The 12721-nt window shown below is 36.2% G+C and overlaps 1 protein-coding gene across 1 annotated transcript; it reads left to right on the top strand.

Annotated features, from left to right (window-relative positions):
• Positions 304–10278, top strand: LOC18773044 (kinesin-like protein KIN-12E). The gene is made up of 21 exons (XM_020567117.1): positions 304–924; positions 1190–1345; positions 1442–1525; positions 1614–1733; positions 1914–2027; positions 2180–2272; positions 2485–2574; positions 2688–2758; positions 3120–3194; positions 3323–3410; positions 3823–3881; positions 4181–4244; positions 4525–4590; positions 5187–5345; positions 5493–5597; positions 5861–6096; positions 6765–6834; positions 6932–7036; positions 7518–7577; positions 7669–7748; positions 8075–10278. Exons 1-21 carry the CDS (start codon positions 670–672, stop codon positions 10146–10148), a joined length of 4224 nt encoding a protein of 1407 aa, XP_020422706.1. The 5' UTR covers positions 304–669; the 3' UTR covers positions 10149–10278.

Raw genomic sequence — 12721 nt, 5'->3', positions numbered from 1 at the left:
TATGTATCTTTCATTTTAGATTTGAAATAAGAATCTCCCGAATATTGTTCCATATGTACACCTTGATTTTATTAGCAATTCTTTCTCTCCTCTAAAGAAATAAGATTTCACCCTGGCACCAAACAATACGAAAACTTCTCTATGTTTGATTAGGGTTGAATATGGTAAGTATGTTGTATTTATTAAAACTATATTTGTTTCACAATTCAATATATCTTTTTTAGTCATTTTATATTAGGGTAAATTAGTAATCAAATATACTCAGTTAATTTTAGTGTTTGTTTAGCAGCACTCAAAAGAAAATATAGATGGGAAAGTTGACATCCCATAAATAAATAAATAAACAAATTTTGAAAAAAAAAAATGAAAAAAAAAAGGCTGCACAAAAGATTTGAATCCAAACGGTCCAATAGTTTTTTTTTTTTTTGGCATAACGGTCCAATAGTTTAAATTGGAGTCATCTTAACCGTTAATCCAAACCAGTATCCACCGTCCGATAACATATTTCCCTTCCCCCCACTCTCTCCCAAATTCAAATTCACTTTACCCCAAAATCGACCTCTACATTTCTCCAATCTCATCGTCATCTTGCTTGTGCTGGTTTCCACCAACATCTCCATCTCCATCTCCACTCCCTCACCAAAACCATTCACTTCGCTCCAACACGAAATGCCTTTCATATCCGACACCGCCAGCGCCATCAAGAGCCGGTTCGGGTTCCATGACCACTCCTCGGACCCGGTCCGGAGCACTCCGGGTCTTCCCAAATCGGCGGCCAAAGAGGCTGTCTCGGCGGTTCGGAGCATCCGCGACTGGAACGACGACGAAGACGATGACGGGAAAGTCAGCACCAGTACGGCGTCGTCCAATCAGAGCTTCGAGTTCCGGGAAGATCCCTCCTTCTGGAAAGACCACAACGTACAGGTACTTCAACGAATCGTTGATTCTGCTGAGTTTTTCAAAGTTACTTTTATTGCTTTCAAAGGCAGACTACATTTGTGCTTAAAGTGTTAATTTGCTTTGTCTGAGTCAGATTTATATTGAATTTGGTGTATTTGTGAGGTTCCTAATTGTTCTGCTTTGTTAGGTTTTCAGATTAGTGTCTAGGAAGTGCTGTTTTTAGCTTTTGCTTTTAAAATCAAAGCCGTTGGAATCAATTTGTTTTGTTTTATGTTGAAATTATGGTCAGGTTATCATTCGGATTCGTCCCCTTAGTAACGCTGAAATATCAGTGCAAGGCTATGGCAAATGCATTCGTCAAGAGAGCTGTCAGGCAATTACTTGGACTGGGCATCCCGAGTCACGATTCACTTTTGACATTGTTGCAGATGAGAATGTTAGCCAGGTCAGTTGCCTTACTTGGTTGTGTTTCATTTTTATCGCTTTGTTTTTTACTTTCTTTTGGTTGGCATGGGTTTCATTTGAGTTTTTTCATGTACAGGAACAATTGTTCAAAGTGGCGGGATTGGCGATGGTGGACAATTGCATGATAGGTTACAACAGTTGCATGTTTGCATATGGCCAAGTGAGTCTCCAAAAACTAGGAAAGCAAATGTTTGAATGACTTAAATTTCTTTTGGTTGCTTTCTTTTGACTTGATTGTTTCTGTGCAGACTGGAAGTGGGAAGACCCACACAATGCTTGGAGATATTGAGGGGGGAACTCGAAGGCACAGTGTCAATTGTGGGATGACACCTAGAGTCTTCGAATATCTGTTCTCAAGAATTCAAAAGGTGTGTGCTGCATGTATTGAGTCATAATTGCAAGTATTAAGGTTGCCTACATGAATCACTTTCCACCATTTAGTTCTATTCAAAGCTGAAATTTGAATCTGAATTCCACATAGATTTTTATCTATGTTTAATATTTTCTGCAAGCTACTAATGCACACTTTGTTGATTGTGTTGTTTCAGGAAAAAGAGGCTGGTCGAGATGAAAAATTAAAGTTTGTATGTAAATGTTCATTTTTAGAAATATACAATGAACAAATTCTAGACCTTTTGGACCCTTCATCTAACAACTTGCAGGTATGGATCACCTACTGCTGAGAGTTTTATTTATACTAGTTCTCATTTTAGTTCTGGTCACTCAGATAAACCTACCAAAACTAATTTGAATCTCTTGTTGTCATTTCAAATAAACTAACGAGTTTGTTGTGAAAATTGTGAGAAAATTACAGATAAGAGAAGACATAAAGAAAGGTGTTTATGTGGAAAATCTCAAGGAGGTTGAAGTTACAAGTGCTCGAGATGTTATGCAACAACTTATTCAAGTATATAAGACCTCTACTCATATGCTTTTTATCATTTCAACTTCAAACATTTGAATTAGTATAATACTGTTTTCAAATATCGTCTTTCGACTGATAGAATAGTTTGTTTCATTTACTGCTGACTTTGTAGCAAATTTATTTTCTGCCGTGAATGAATTTTATAATTGCTGTAGTGTAAATGGAATTTGCATTTTCACTTTTTTTTGTTCCAGGGTGCAGCAAATAGAAAGGTAGCTGCTACTAATATGAATCGTGCTAGCAGTCGCTCTCATAGTGTATTTACATGCATCATTGAAAGTAAAGTGAGTTTTTTTTTCTCATTTCTATTCAAAAATTGAACAATCTTGCCTTTTCTTCTTTCCTTCCCTAGGGTGGGTCAGTTGGAACTTCTAATTGATAATTCATTTCTTCTCAGAGGGAATGCCAAGGAGTAACTCACCATCGATTTGCTCGGCTTAATCTCGTTGACTTAGCAGGATCTGAAAGGTAAAGTGATGTAAAGAAGAGCATGTGAATTTTAAATTATTTATAAGGAAGGGTTGGTAGAATATTGAAGGAAGATAAGGGTGTGTTCAACCTGCCTCTATATGTTTAGTACAACAAGGGAAAGGAAGAGATATGATGTAAAATATGGGGCTTCTCGTAATTTATGCTATAAGAGTGTAGTTCCCACTCAGTACTTTGCACTTTTTGAGAGATAAAGACTGGATCGTAGGGAAAGTAAGCCTCACCTATGCATTGCTTCTAGTATGCAAACAGGAAATAATTATCATTACTATATTTTCTCCCATTGCCGTCAGTGAATTCAGTTTCTGTTTAATTGATATTGTCTGTGTGTTAATGGCAGGCAGAAGAGTTCTGGAGCTGAAGGTGAGCGTCTGAAGGAAGCTACTAACATTAACAAGTCTCTTTCAACATTGGGGTATGTTTTTTCTAGCCATTATCTTCAGATTTTTCAGTGTAAAAAAATTTCATGGGAATTTTTTTTTCTCATTGACGTTCAAGTGGTAGATTATTCAACCATTCATTTGATGATTTTTATATTTGCAGACTTGTGATTATGAATCTGGTAAATATTTCCAATGGGAAGTCACTCCATGTTCCATACCGGGATTCAAAGCTCACATTTTTACTTCAGGTAGTTTTTGATGCAATCCGGAATGCTATCAAATGCGGTTACTTCTTATTTGTGGATGATATATAATTAGTGCTGCATATAGTAAAGTGAAGAATCAGTGCATGGATGTGAGATTGTTATCTATTGCAAGATGTTTGATAACCTCATTTCTTTGTGGGCTACGAATTTGGACTTTGTAAGCCTCGTTGTTTGAGGCTTTGAAGAGTTTTGTTAAAAAGTTATATCCTATCATCGCCCTTGCAGTTCCTGAAGTAGTTCTACATCTATCTGAAAGTGTTCCCTTGCAGCAATTAATATTCAGTAGAATCACTCCCTGTTTTTTTAGTTTCTTGATTTCTGTAGTTCTAGTACAAAATTTTGATTATTTGGAAATTCTGAATCTCGTGTAATCCTGATAGTGTGTCCTTTTCAGGATTCTCTAGGAGGGAATTCGAAGACAATTATAATAGCAAATGTTAGTCCTTCTAGCTGGTCAGTAAATCTCTCTTTCTTACGCATCTTCCTTTTATGTTCTACTTCTGCTTTCGTTTATAGTATCTATGCCAACTATGTATTACTGTTCCTATGCTAACTATGTTTTACAGTGCCTAGAGGTCATTGCATTCTAAGCTATCAAGTTTTATGTTCTAATTTCATTTTGTAGAGTGCCTATTGTTGTACCTGAAATTATAAAGTTTATAGTTAGTTTTCTTTTTCATATTTTGTCTTCTATATAACGTATGACAAGCTTGATTACGTAGCTTTTTAACATTTTATGTGGGTTTTTGCAGTTGTTCGTTGGAGACATTGAGCACTTTGAAGTTTGCACAGCGTGCTAAATTCATTAAGAACAATGTATACCAGTTTTTTCTTTCTTTTTTCGCATGCACATTTCTAATGTATGGGTTTTGCTGCTTTGTCAGATGAAAAAAATGGTACTACATAAATAGTTAGATGACCCAAAAACATGTCTTCTTTTTATATTATTCTTGCATTCATTTTAGTCTATCAAAAGTTAAAATGGACTGAGTTACTATGGCACTGGAGGGCTGATTTTGACGTTTGAACTTTTCTGGTAATACCTTTGTTTCTAGTAGTAGGATAGAAAATGCTTATATCATTTATATGTTCTCAGGCAATTGTGAATGAGGATGCATCTGGAGATGTCATTGCCATGAGGGTGCAAATTCAACAACTCAAGGTACATGATTTTCTGTGTGTTTGTGGTCACACTCACAGTATTTTTTGTCTTATAGATTGGGTATCTTTATCTTTCTCGGAAGATTATGTCGGCACTTGTAGATTTAATGGTGGTGAGCATTTACCCCAAGGCCAGAGTTCAAATCTCCCCCACCCTTTGGCCTCATTTCTACCAAAAGATCTTTCTGGGAAGATTATGCCCTGATTTAGTCATTATAGATTTCTTGACAAACCCCATATTAGGAGTCAGCATAAAACTACTGAGAAACATGGTCTAATTACTACGAACTTATATTGACTTTTGCCATCCGCGTTTTTTATTTTACTACCAAGGTACTTTTTGTTGAGTTTATAGTGAATGCTGATTTTGAATAAGGTAACGAAAAAATTGACTGTAGAATACACCCCAGGGATTCCACTTTTTAGGTTCGGCTTAGACAAACTAATTTGTACCCTTTCTCTGTTGATTCATACGGTAATTGTGACTGATTTAATGTCCTCTACTAGATGAGCACTTTCTAAGTCTAAACAGTGAACATTTTATAGCTTTCTAGTGACTTATATTCTGTCTTATGTGTATCGTTCATTTATTTTCAGAAAGAAGTATCCCACTTACGAGGACTAGTCAATGGAGGAACTGGAAATCAGGACAATGATACATTAGCTGTAAGCTTTCCAGGATCTCCAGGATCTTTCAAGTGGGATGGACCTAATGGATCATTTAGTCCATTTACTTCCAGCAAGAGGACATCTCAGGTATGCTATGCACCATTCTTTCCTACTTGTTGAGTCAAAATTATTTATGATCTACTCCAACTCCTACTTCGAAAATAGCCCTAATTTATTCTGCATCAATGTTGTTCTGAAATTTCTGGTTAGTAATTAAATTTATTGCTATCTCAGAAAAAAGACTATGAAGTTGCCCTTGTCGGGGCTTTCAGGAGGGAAAAGGACAAAGACATTGCATTGCAGACATTGGCTGCTGAAAGCCAGGCAGCTTTGCAGCTGGTATGTATCAAATATTTTCCTTCTTGTTATCTTTTAATGATTGATTAGTCCTACATTCAGAGTATTTCTTGCAGATTTCCTTGGTTATTTGACAAAAAATTCCAAGTCAAAAACTTATTTTGGATATGGCATGAGGCTTGTATAGTCATGCCATTCTGTTATAAGATTTGTTTAGTTTTGGACATTTAAATCAATTTTAATTTTCTTCAGTTATTAAATGATTTGAAAATTATTTTTGGACATAAATCTTTGCGGTGAACTAGGCCAAACAAAGAGAGGATGAAATACAAGGCCTGAAGATGAGACTACGATTTCGAGAAGCTGGAATAAAAAGGTTGGAAGCGGTTGCCTGTGGAAAGATCTCAGCTGAAACCCACTTACTAAAGGAAAAGGAGGAACATTTAAAGGAAATTGAGGTCCTACGTGCCCAGGTTGATCGTAACCAAGAAGTAACTAGGTTTGCTATGGAAAATTTGAGGCTGAAAGAGGAAATAAGAAGGTATGTATTTCTTCTTATGCTAGTTGAGTCCTCTTTTATCACAAACAGAATTCTTTCAGCTGTGAAAGTCATACGGTTGAGGAACTAATAATGATACACTGTTTTCAAGGGGCCGTCACCCTCACTTGTCATCTGTTTCCTTCATATACATCGACACTTTCATCGTCTCTAACTATGAGTTTGTGACCAACTTCAATTAAAGAATACAAATGGCATGGAGTGGCCAACTATTAAAAAATAGTATACTAATAAAACAAATTGATGAAATCATAAAAACAAAATTTATCTTCTTCTTGGCATTTTTGTTTACTTTAGTTGAAGCTCTTTCTTTGTAACAATATCTTTTGAGAGAATCGTGTAAATTATGTGAAGATAGTTTATACTTTTTGCTCACTTCAATGTTATTAATGTTCAAAGTCTAGACTTTTGTACTTGTTTGCCGTGTTTTATTTTTGTATTCCCCTCATAGGCAAAATCCTGACCACTTTCAGAAACACTCCTCATTCATTTCCATCATCCATTTCTTTAAAACAAAAAAACATTTTTTACATGTAAATGCTATACTGATTTATAGGTTTTTATTTTATTTATATTTTTGTTTCTCCCCAAAATTTACAGGAAATGTGAGATTTAATACTGCTATTGCTTATTGACATCTAATACCACAGGTTGAAGTCCTTTTATGAGGAAGGTGAACGAGAGATAATGAATGAACAGATAATGGCGTTACAAAACAAGGTAAAGAAATAGTATAGTACAATATTGTTTGAATTTAACCATTACTCCTCTTTCCTTTTCTACTAATCAGAATATTTTTCTTGTGACTGACATGCAGTTATTAGACGCTCTTGATTGGAAACTCATGCATGAATCAGAGCTTTCGAATTCCAATGTGCCGATGGAAGTTCAGAATGATGATAATTTTCTTATCTCTAATCAGGTGAGCTGCAGGTTCATTATTTGTTTCATAATTTTCTTATCTCTTATCAACAACTATGCCATATTGAATTTTTTCACACTTGAGTGTTGCTTTAAAACTGCAAGTGGTTTGTAAACTTGAGACATGCATATCAAATTTAAACCACACATATACTCGTGAATTATTATTTTTAATTAAAAAATTCATTAATTTGATCATGTTTTCTGAGCATCAGGCATGCATTTTAAATTTGATTCATCTTCTTCGTCATTGCATATGACGGCCCTTAGGCCTCATTTTCAGGTCTATCTTTTATCGGAAAATTAAGGACTAGGTTTTTATCAACAATTTTCAGATTTTTTAGATTGGAAGTGCTTGAGTGATTGATTATTACAAGTGTTTGATTTCAAGTTTACGCCATGTGTATACTCTATCTGCTTGTCTCTTTTACGTTTGTTGCTTTTTCTCATTTCATTTTTTCCCCTTTCACTATGTGATACAGGAACAAGCATCACCTTGGCAGTCTTCAATTAAGGAGGAGAATGAATTTCTTCGTATGCAGGTAAAACATGTAAAAAGTCTTTCGTCTAGTGGAGCTTTATTTTCCTCGATAGAAGTGGTTTTCGTATTTGATGTTAACTTGCTCATGACAGGCCATTCAAAACCAGTCCGAAATGGACACACTCCAGAAGAAACTAGACCTCTGCCTTGAAGAGAAAGAAGCTATGGAAAGGTAATCATTCAATGGTTTCAACTATCTTCGATTTTTTAAAATCTCAACGCAATAGAACTGTGAAGTTCAATATGATGTATTTATATATATGGTTAAATTCATTTGCCTGTCTTATTTTATAACTGGTGGGGACTGGGGCTACCGAGGGTTTTTATTCTTCATCTTTTGAGGAGTATAGATCTCATAATGTGTGCATTTTTTTCTGTTCGGTTACAATTTTTGCTCTTCATTTCTTATGGTTTTTAATTTTTAATTTTATTTGATATAATGAGATTTAGGTTTCTACTTTATAACAAGTGTCTTAATTTTACTTACCAACTCTGCAGGAATATCAATGATTTGATGACAAAACTTGAAGAAGAGAGATCTTCTAGAGCCATGAAAGAAGACACACATCAACTTGAGCTTCCTTCTTTGTCGGCTGATGTGCCAATTATGAGTTTCAATGATCAGATGGAGCTGAAAACAATGGTTGATGCCATTGCTGCTGCAAGTGAAAGGGAAGCCGAGGCTCATGAGACAGCAATAATCCTGTCCAAAGAGAATGATGGACTGCGTATGAAGCTCAAGGTTTTGATTGAAGATAACAATAAACTCATTGAGTTATATGAAGGGGCCACTTCAGACAGCACTTACAGGAATATTAATAAACTTGAGTGTGCTCATGATGGCACTGAAACTCACAGTAATGGTGGTGGTTTTATTGACCTTTCCAAAGAAAAGGAGGCTGAGATGAATAAAGTGGTCGAGAATTTAGAGCATCAACTTGTGGAAATGCATGAAGAAAATGAAAAACTAATGGGTTTGTATGAAGGAGCCATGCAGGAGAGGGATGAACTTAAAAGAGTGCTTGCTTCCGGTGGTCAGAAAAGTGTTACAGTTAAGGGAGAATTTGATTCCCCAGAGAAGCTTGTTGAAGTTGATGGAGGTGCTTCTCCTATGTCTCTGGAGGAAAAGAATTGTATTGGCAAAAATGGTCTTCCTGGTTCTGATGGAGGAGAAAGCCGTCAGTTTGAGAAACCTACTTTATGTCAAGGAGCAGTCTCAATGGAGGAATCTGGTTTCTCTGGATCAAATGAGCGAGGCGGGCTCAGTCATATATCCGATGAAGTGAACCCGGATACTGAAGAAAGTGGTGGCTCAAGAATTTTGGTTGATAGAGCTGGTCGATGTACTGTTAATACTGGAAATTCAGGAAATGAGGTTGATGCTGGAACTCAGTCTGACATGGAACTGGAGACATCAGATCTCACTGCAGTAAAGCTTTTAGAAGCGCTAAATTTGGTTAGAAAGAAACTGGAAACAGCAGATGAACAACTTTTAGATTCTGCAAAAACAATTACCGTATTTGGTTCCCTTGAGAAAGTAATGTTAGAGGTTGGCAAACTCTCAGGAGAAATTGAAGCAATGGAAGCTGAAATTCAGGTCAAGCAGCAGCTTTTTGAATCATGTGAACTCCTCACTTCAAAAGTGAAAGAAAACATCGCTCGAATTGATAAAAAGTTATCCGCTCTCAAATACTCCCTATCTAGCTTTTCTTCATCTGTAGTTTACTTTGAGCAACGAGAAGCTCGGGCAAGAGCAAGGGTAGCTGCTTCAACATCTTATCTGGAACAAAAGAAAGGGCAATTGGGCTGCCTACAAGCACAGAAGGATGAAATAGCTGCTGCTCAGAGGGAAATGCAAGGATCTGAAGCAGAACTAAAGATCAGTCTGGCATGCTTGAAGTCAAAACTGGAGGAAGAAAATCGAAAACAAGAGAATGAACAGGTTCTATTTGCCATAGATAATGTTGAGAAGTTAGACCGCTCACAGAAAAATTGGCATTTGGTGGGAACTAAAGCTACCGAGTTACTGAAGTCTGCGGAAGAGAAAACTAAACTGCAGGCGGAGATGAAGACATCTCGAGAAAAACTTGGAGTCATGAGAAAGGAACTTGAGGATTTGAACGTGAAGTCTGGGAAGGTAGATAAGGAGATGCTAGCTGTTCAGGCGGAGGTACAGAAAGGCGTCAAGTCTGTGGAAGAGATGGAACTTGCCCTTCAGAATGTTATTCAGGAGAAGGAGATGCTGTTGGAAGTAAAAGATAATGGGAAGGCCGAAGCTGAAAGTCTGGTTGTTGAGTACCAGCAGCATGTGTTTGAATCGGTTTTGAAGGAGGCCGAGTCGAAGATTGTGGAGGAAGAATTGCAGATTGAGTTAAGAATGTTGGAAGAGCTGCGCACGGCAAGAGCTTTAGCTGCTGCGAAGACAATGCAGTTGTTGGACACAAGGTCTGGTTCATGTTTGTTATCAGAAAAGATGGAGGAAGAGCTTCAAAGTGTTAGGAAATATGTTGTGGAGGCAAAGTCATTGTTAGGCGAGAGGTATTCTCACCTTTTAAATTCAAGTGTCAGTTGAAGTCCTTAATCAACTGTCAACTGGGTTACACTTGTAATTAGCAATCACTTTTCTCTTCTGTTTTGGATTAGCAAAAACAGTGTTTACTGCTTTAAATCAATAATTGTTTTGTTTCTTTTGCCGTGTTAAATAGAAATCATTGTCACAAAATTAATTGGATCTCATACATTAATATGGATGGTCTGGAGTATGAAGTTCCTCATCGTGCTGCTGCTCTCCATTTGCCATGAAGCAGCACTTATTGTAATCTATATTTGCGAGCATGCTAATTGGCATTAGGTTAAGGTAATTTAATTTAGAGTAATGCTACACTTACCACATTATTATCCCACATTTCTATACCACATGATGTGGCATATACATATCATATGCCACATTAATTAAATGAATGAAGTGTATTTTAATAAATAAAATTAGAAAAACAAAAACTAGTATTTTACATGATGTGGTATGTACACACCAGTTGCCACATCATGTGGTATAGAATTGTGGTATAAAAAATGTGGTATGACTAGTATTATTCTTTAATTTAAGAGTTAATGCTAGTTTGGAATGCTAATGTTTCTTATCTTCAAATTTTCTCTGTTTTCTTCCCGTTATTGATGTAAAAGAGATAGCAGACTCCTCACTTAAAACTATACTGAAAGAGTCTAGCCTAGTGGAAAAGGGCTTTGATTTGCAGACTAGAGGTCTCAAGTTCGAATCCCCACAACATCATAGTAGTGTGTGTGTGAGAAATCTCCCTCTTATATAGTTTAGATTATTGCTTGTACTTTAAAATAAAAATAAAAATTATTATACCGAAACATACATTAGTTTTAGCAATTAAAATGAGAGTAATATTAGAGATATTAACTATTGAATACCAATTGATGTGATAGTGTTTCAATTATTTTCAGTCTGGGCTTTTGTGACTTGATTTTTTCATAGGAAATAAAAAATTGGCTTTTCACATGTCAGCCCATAAGGAGGGCCCAAAATATAAAAAATTCCTACAATACTTAAACTTTAGGAAAAAGCCCATTTTGACTTTTCAAAGAGACCAATACAAGCCTTGAAAAATCTGAAAATTACAACACTATCATAACAGTTTTTTGCTTCTTGTTGTAAAAGTTTGAAGGTGGAGCCCACAGAGGAAGTTTCCTTGCATCTTCCAGGAACTTTCCTTCCCTGTATTTATCAATTGAGGAAGTTTCCTTGCATCTTCCAGGAACCTTCCCTTCCCTGTATTTTACCAAAACCACTTGCAATGGAAAGAGTAACCAACGGAGAAAAGAAAGAAAGGGGAGAAGAGAAAAAGAAGAGAGAAGAAGAAGAGAAAATAAGAGGGTAAGTAAGCAGAGAGAAAATTCAGTGAGTCACACATATTGTAAACACTATTGTAGTCATATTATTATATAGTGAAAGGTTATTGTTGCTGCTCTCCGAGGACGTAGGCGTAGCCGAACCTCGTTAAATACTGTGTCTCATCTACTTTACGTGCAGCTCAAAATTCGCACATATCCCAGGTTATTTCATAACACGTTATCAGCACGATAGTCTCTCCTTTTATTTCTGAAATTTTTCCAACTCAACACTATATAATATACTATATCTATCTGCTTCTCTATTACTAACCATTAACAAAAATGGACCCTTGGTAATACTAAACATATTATCAGTGGGAGACCGTTACTAATACTAACTTTTTCTTATTTTATTCGGTGGTGGTTTTAACCCCACATTTATTTACTGTATGGTGTAGGTTTATTACCCATACATGCACCTTTACTTTATCGCAAATTTATTTTACCGCATATTTATTTTATTTACTGTATGGTGTAGGTTTATTACCCATACAACAGTATTTATTTAAAAGGGTGGTGCGGGTTTATCGTCCACGCCTTTACTTTTATTTAAATGTATGGAGCAGAATTAATGCCCATACAAACACTTTTACTTTATGAATTTACTTAACCGCACATTTACATTTATTTAAAGTATGGTGCGGGATTAACGTCCATACAGCAAGCAATTTAATTTATGAATTTAATTTACCGCACATTTACATTTATTTAAAAGGGTGGTGCGGGTTTATCGTCCACGCCTTTACTTTTATTTAAATGTATAGAGCAGAATTAATGCCCATACAAGCACTTTTACTTTATGAATTTACTTAACCGCACATTTACATTTATTTAAAGTGTTGTGCGGGTTTATCGTCCATACCAGCAAATTCATAACACTTTACTTTTATCATCAATTAATATACCTGAATAATGAGGACCTGAAATTCCTATTAATAAGTGGCTTAATATCCCAGATCTCGAGCCTAAAGTTTTGGATGACAAATTTGGCAAAACTAGAGTTTGCTGCCTTGGACCTTTCCGGGGACAACTACTTATCATGGGTCCTGGATGCCAAAATTCATCTACGAGCCAATGGCCTCGGACAAACAATTGTAGATGAGAATGATGCTTCGCCTGAAGAGAATGCGAAGGCCATGATCTTTCTTCGCCGCCACATCCATGAAGCACTGAAGAGCGAATATGTGGTGGTTGATGAACCGTTGGTTCTGTGGAAAGCTCTAGGTG

This window comes from Prunus persica, chromosome G6 (genome assembly GCF_000346465.2).
Source record: "Prunus persica cultivar Lovell chromosome G6, Prunus_persica_NCBIv2, whole genome shotgun sequence".
Classification (NCBI taxonomy): domain Eukaryota; kingdom Viridiplantae; phylum Streptophyta; class Magnoliopsida; order Rosales; family Rosaceae; genus Prunus; species Prunus persica.
This window is presented reverse-complemented; position numbering and strand designations above follow the sequence as displayed.